Source organism: Seriola lalandi, unplaced genomic scaffold, assembly GCF_002814215.2.
Source record: "Seriola lalandi dorsalis isolate HSWRI2012SDOR001 ecotype SW California unplaced genomic scaffold, Sedor1 jcf7180002053097, whole genome shotgun sequence".
NCBI classification, from domain to species: Eukaryota; Metazoa; Chordata; class Actinopteri; order Carangiformes; family Carangidae; genus Seriola; species Seriola lalandi.
The window spans coordinates 43,441-49,440 of NW_019523650.1; the positions used below are offsets into that span (position 1 = coordinate 43,441).

At 43.0% G+C, this 6,000-nt stretch overlaps 1 protein-coding gene across 1 annotated transcript in view; it reads left to right on the forward strand.

The window, feature by feature from the left end:
* The window catches only part of adgrv1 (adhesion G protein-coupled receptor V1), a 96,529-nt gene that overhangs the window by 34,972 nt on the left and 55,557 nt on the right, over positions 1-6,000 (forward strand). The window contains exons 58-74 of the mRNA XM_023400956.2: positions 148-324; positions 555-737; positions 849-1,028; positions 1,383-1,547; positions 1,726-1,846; positions 1,962-2,085; positions 2,204-2,342; positions 2,510-2,695; positions 2,797-3,032; positions 3,193-3,341; positions 3,496-3,694; positions 3,959-4,178; positions 4,288-4,527; positions 4,702-4,851; positions 4,976-5,196; positions 5,298-5,577; positions 5,736-5,889. Of these exons, the coding sequence (XP_023256724.1) occupies positions 148-324; positions 555-737; positions 849-1,028; positions 1,383-1,547; positions 1,726-1,846; positions 1,962-2,085; positions 2,204-2,342; positions 2,510-2,695; positions 2,797-3,032; positions 3,193-3,341; positions 3,496-3,694; positions 3,959-4,178; positions 4,288-4,527; positions 4,702-4,851; positions 4,976-5,196; positions 5,298-5,577; positions 5,736-5,889 (3,124 nt within the window). The remainder of the gene's footprint in view (positions 1-147; positions 325-554; positions 738-848; positions 1,029-1,382; positions 1,548-1,725; positions 1,847-1,961; positions 2,086-2,203; positions 2,343-2,509; positions 2,696-2,796; positions 3,033-3,192; positions 3,342-3,495; positions 3,695-3,958; positions 4,179-4,287; positions 4,528-4,701; positions 4,852-4,975; positions 5,197-5,297; positions 5,578-5,735; positions 5,890-6,000) is intronic.

Here is a 6,000-nt window from a genome sequence, read left to right on the forward strand (position 1 = left end):
TACTTCAAAACTGCTGTTTGCACATTTAACCACAGTTTTAAGCGCCAAATTTATCTAGAGACACATCTTGAAAGTGTTTGTAAGATGGACAGAAAACATTTGTTCGTACGCACTATTTAATGTCTATGTCCGTATGTGTTTTCTAAGGATGACATTCCAGAGATGGCAGAGAGTTTCCTCGTAAATATCACCCGTGTGGAGCTAGTTAGTGGGTCAGTTGGAGCAGGGCAGCCAAGTGTGAAGAGGCTCGGTATGGAAGTAGCAGAGGTCACCATCCAGGAGAACGATGACCCTCGAGGGATTCTGCAGTTCAATGTCTCTGAGGTGAGCACAGGTTCATCTCTGTGACTAGGACTTGGACTTGAACGTGACAGAGATGCAACTTCTCAACTGACACAATAGTGACACACTTTTAGACCTTTAACTGCTACTAAAATTCTATCTAAATTAGTAAGTAAGTAAGTCAATCTTTATTTATCCGGCAATTATCAAAACAAAAGTTACAAAGTGGTCATTTGTGCTGATTATACATTGCTTCTGAATATCATGTCCAGGATATCCCTGGAAGTGTGCTGGCATATGAAATACCACCACCAGACGACATCATCTATCTGTCAGTGGTGCGACTTGCTGGCACAACTGGAAGACTGGTCATCTACTGGGAGGCTCAGCCAGTCACTGCTGATATTAATGATTTCAGCCCCACATCTGGAAACATCACCTTTCAAGATGGGCAGGTAAATGGATTGATTGTCCTGGTTTGAAATGAACCTGAAGTAAAGCTGTCCATAGGTTACTGCTCAGTATTTGCAAGGTATTAGCTTGTGTTTCCTCATCCTTCTTTTTAGAGAGAAGCCAGAATTGCCATCACCATCTCGGATGATGATGAAGTGGAGCCTTCGGAGACGTTTAGAGTGAATTTGCTGCTTGTGATTGGTGGTGCTCGACTTGGAGAAGTGACCTCTGTAACTATCAGTATTCCGGCCAACGACTCACCTCTTGGACGATTTGGATTTCAGGAACCGGAGGTGAATCTGAAATGCCCTCTATTATCATAATAAGGATTTTCTACTCAGTTAAAAAAAAAACATGTTACATGGGAAAAATACAAGGTTTTTCCTGTTTCAATATCATTTAAAAAAGGTTAGAATTCACTCTCACTGTCAACACTGACAGCACTGTTAGAAGCATGACATTTCATACCTGACAAAGGTTGTGACCAAAACGTCGTGTCTCCAATAAATTCACTGCTGATAATGTGCTGAGATTCATCCCTTTTTCCCTCATATTTCATTTCACTTTACTACACACCTGTCCACCGGGTTTGCCGTAGACAACACTTTGACTGTCAGAAGTAATCAAATTACTTTATCCCCTCTAAGGTTACTGTCAGTGAGCCAGAGTTTGTGGATGACCCCGCTGCTGTGGCAACACTAGCAGTAGTGCGTAGTGCAGGAGGTGAGGGGGCAGTGACATTGGTGTGGCAGCTGGAAGACCAGGCCACAGATGACCTCTCACCTTTAAATGGAACTCTTGTCTTCACTGAGGTACAGTATGAAAAGGGTGGTGTTACTGTCTTACCAGATATTGATTTGTTATTATTTTTATTGAATGGTTCAGACAGTTTATAATAATAATATTGAGCAATAATCACTCTTTTTATCTTCATGCACTGTACATTGCAAGTTTCTTCATGAAGACTGTTACACTTTTCATGCTTTACAGAACGAGTCTATGAAGACATTTGTGATTAGAGCCCTAACTGACACTGTCCTGGAAGGAGATGAACATTTCACTGTCCGGCTTTTTCCTGCTGAGAGTGGTGCTGTCATCGACCCCTTAAATGGTTAGCATTTATTTAAAAAAATGAAATAGCCAGTGCATTCATTGATTGAGGAAATGTCCAATTATAATCCGCTCTTATCTGTGCTACCTTCTCTGGTCTGTTATGTGCTGTGCAGACATGGTCACCATCACTGTTAGGGCAGACAAGGCTGCCCTTGGGATTATTGGAATAGCAGAGTCCTCCAGGAACATCCTCATTGGAGAACCTCAGGGAGATTACAATGGCAGTGCTGTGGTCAGGTGAGATACTCTAAACATCATACTGTATGAGTACCCTGAGACAACAAATAAGAGCTTTAATTTCCCTGCTTCCATTTACTATTTCAAATATTTGTCTGTTTTTGTGCGTATTCCCCAGCCTTGTGCGAGGGCCAGGTGTGTTTGGAGAGGTCAAGGTGTATTGGAATATCACTCCAGCTGCGGTTTCAGAGTTCGAAGCGATCTCTGGCACTGTGACTATGAGAGACAGACAGTCTGTTGCCACCATTATTCTTAAGGTACTATTTAATGTAGATTTTAGAGTCCATCAAAATGAAATGAAATGAGCATATTGCCTGTATCTGTGCACTGCAGAATGCTCATACACAGACCAAACTGCATCACAACGATGGCTTTCGGTGTGCTTTCTATAAAATTCTCCATGTTATATCTGTTATGATTTCAGGTCCTGGATGATGAACTTCCTGAAGAGCGCCGTGAGTACCAGCTTACACTGACCTCTGCTACGTCAGGACTGGAAATAAGCCCCCAAGCCAGACATGCCAGAGTTATTATGGCAGCCAGCGACAACCCCTATGGCCTTTACTCCTTCACCCAGCACAAGTTCAGGGCAACAGAGGAGGAGGGAATGGTGAGATCATGAAAATGAGACTGATACATATATAAATCTGCTATATCATGTAGGCATATTAACATATTAGTGGTTTTTGTCATCTCTTTTCCTTTGCTCAGGTGAATGTGACAGTTAATCGCTCCTTAGGCAGTTTGGGCGCTGTATGGGTGACCTATCAGACCTCAGGTGACACAGCGGTCAGTGGGGTGGACTTTGCTTCTGCCTCAGGACGACTACTCTTTACCCCAGGCCAAACCTCACAACAAGTCACACTGCATATTCAGGATGACAGTCTTCCAGAGGGGCCTGAGATGTTCTTCCTCAACATCACTGAAGTGGAGTTAGTCAATGTCAGGTGGAGTAGAATACTAACTTTGTTGGGTGGGGGATAGCTCTGTTGTAATTCATTATATAGTCACCGCAAAGCTTTAATCTAGTGAAAATACCATGTTGATGTGACTGGTTGAGGTTTCTTATCAGTGACATTTCATTTTGTGTCTCCCTCTGGTGGTCAGTGCTGTGGACTACGCAGGGACAGAGTCAGGTCTGCAGATGGACCAGCCTCCAGCTATAGGCAACATCTCTTCTCTTGTTGTGATCATACTAAAGAATGACAATGTTGAGGGTATCCTGGAGTTCAGACAGGACTATGTCAGCACTACAGGTAAGAGTCAAAACAAACACAAATAGAACTCAACTGTCATAAAAAAAGATATGATATACACCATTTGATACAGAGATGATATTAAAATATTATTTATTATTTATAATAGTACATTTTAAAATAGTAAATTTTCTTCGGGCTTTCTGTCTTTCAGTGGAGGAGGACGTGGGCACTGTGTTGATCCCGGTGGTGAGAAGAGTGGGCTCATATGGACCAGTCTCTGCTCAGTTCATATCTAGAGGCTTGAGTGCCACCCTTGACCTCGACTACATCCTATATAACGGCTCGGTGATGTTTGTCCATGGCCAGAATACCAGCTACATTAATCTAACTATTATAGATGACCTTGACAGGTGAGAGAAGAAATTGAACATAACCAAAAGAAATGTCTTACTTAGCACACACATATTTTCTGTGCTTGCTACATCAATGCATCTTTACTTGAAAAGACATTAAGCACTGAGTTAAACTTTATAGAAAATAATGTCACGAATCAGAAACTCAGCAGGTAACACTGTTCAATAGCTCACAGCTAAAAAAAAAAAAAAAATTTTCAAGGCCATGATCAGTGAAGATGTTATTTAATTCCAACTTCACGCTGAAATTGTCTCCCCCAGTGAATACGCTGAGATATTTGAGGTCTTGCTGATTGGAGCAACAGGGGGAGCAGTTCTAGGCTCTCAGCGCGTTACCAGGGTTACCATCGCCAAGAGTGACTCTCGAAGTGGGGTGGTCCGCTTCCTCAATGAGAGCCTAATCACCGTGGTCAACCCTAACTCCACTCTCAAACTCAGTCTTGTGTTGGCGAGAGCAGGAGGCCTCGTGGGCAATGCAACGGTATGAGGAACAATATCATTTGCACTCAAGTCCTGCTTTTTTTTTTTGTTTTTCTTTTGTTTTTCCTCATGGATGTCAACTAAATCAAAATGGTTTAAACTTTTGACAGGTTGCTTGGGTCATCCGTGGCCCTAACAGCAGAGAGATCCTTTCTCCAGTCAATACAGACATCAGAGAGCCTGTGAATGGGTCTTTCCTCTTCATGGACGGAGAGGAGGGTACACAAACCATAGAGCTGCGGATTCTCCCCCATGGAGAGGTGGAGGTGGAGGAGACATTTATTATAGAGCTCAGCATTATATCTGGAGAGGTGGATGTTGACCCTCAGGCTGGTTCCATAACACTGAAGGTAGTTCATTGTATCATGAGATCAAGGTTAATTTCCCCATTTTTTAATCAGTTAAGATTGTTGAACAAGGATTATTGCAATTTCCAAAGCACTTTTTTCTGGAAGGAAATCTAACGGGATGCACGCCTCAGCACCCTCCTCACCGTACTCTCCTAATGTGTTTTTGTCTCCCAGATAGAGAAGTTTGGTGACCCCAATGGTATAGTCCAGTTTACTGCGGATGCTCTTCGAGACCGTGTCTACAATGAATCCACAGAAGCAGAAGGCCCACTCAACATTCCGTTGTTGATTACACGGAGAGAGGGTGTCATGGGGAATATCACAGTAAGTTTACATTAATATGCATTTATTATTTATCAATCATGTCCAGCATCAGTCCTTGAACTAGCTGAATATAATTCTTTGTTGCCACTGTTTAAGTGTAAACACATCCGTATTTTCACCTCAGGTGCACTGGCAGATACAGAGTGACTCAGACATAGCAGGTGACTTCCTAGCTGTGGCTGGTTCAGTGATTATTCTGGAAGGCCAGAGGGAGGCGGAAATCGTCCTCAGCCTGATGCCTGATGCAGTTCCAGAGCTGGAGGAGCTCTACGCTGTCCGACTCACAGCTGTGGAGGGCGGAGCTACTCTGGATGCCAACCCAAACCTAATCACAACCCACATCAGGTGTGTCCCATTGAAGTCAATAACATACAATGTATTAACTTCCTGGTAAAAAAATCTAAGATCGAATTAACATGAAATTAATATTGTTCTCTCACCTTTAGGGTGCGTGCTAATGATGAGCCCCATGGTGTGTTTTTCCTGAATCCTGAGCAGCAATTTATAGTGGTAGTGGGGTCAGGGTCGGAGGTAACCAGGGCTCTGGTTATGAATGTGACACGACTTGCTGGGCTGTTTGGCAACGCTAGTGTGGGCTATAGGATCAGTGGAGGGATAGATGAAGTGATGGACATCGAGGAGATACTGGGAGGACAAGCTCAAGGGAGGCTGTTCTTGGGAGAGGGACAGACCTTCAGTACTATCACTGTGCCCATCAGCAGCCAGGTAAGGCAGAGAATGCTTATTGACACTGGTACAGAGACACTCAGTAAATCAATACTTCTGTGAATGATTACAGAAGAGCCTTCTTAAGATTCCATTGTTTATATTGTTTTCAAACACTCATTTGTTTTCACTTTGTTTTCCTGCTTTTCTTTCTGTAGGTGTTTTTGTCAGTGGGTGAAAGCTTCAGAGCAGAGCTCACTGATGTTAGACTTGTCAGTCCCATCCTTGGCCCTTTGCCTCACCTCCTTCATGACATCAGTGTTGCTACGGTCACTGTGCCTGAGGAAGCTGCCAGCTCAGAGGTGAGTTGTGGTTGTGTGGTTTTTCTTTTTTTTTCTTTTTGGTAATATGGTTTATCTGTGAGCATATGAACATACTGCATCATATTCCCCTAATATCTCTCTCCACAGACTTAGATATAAT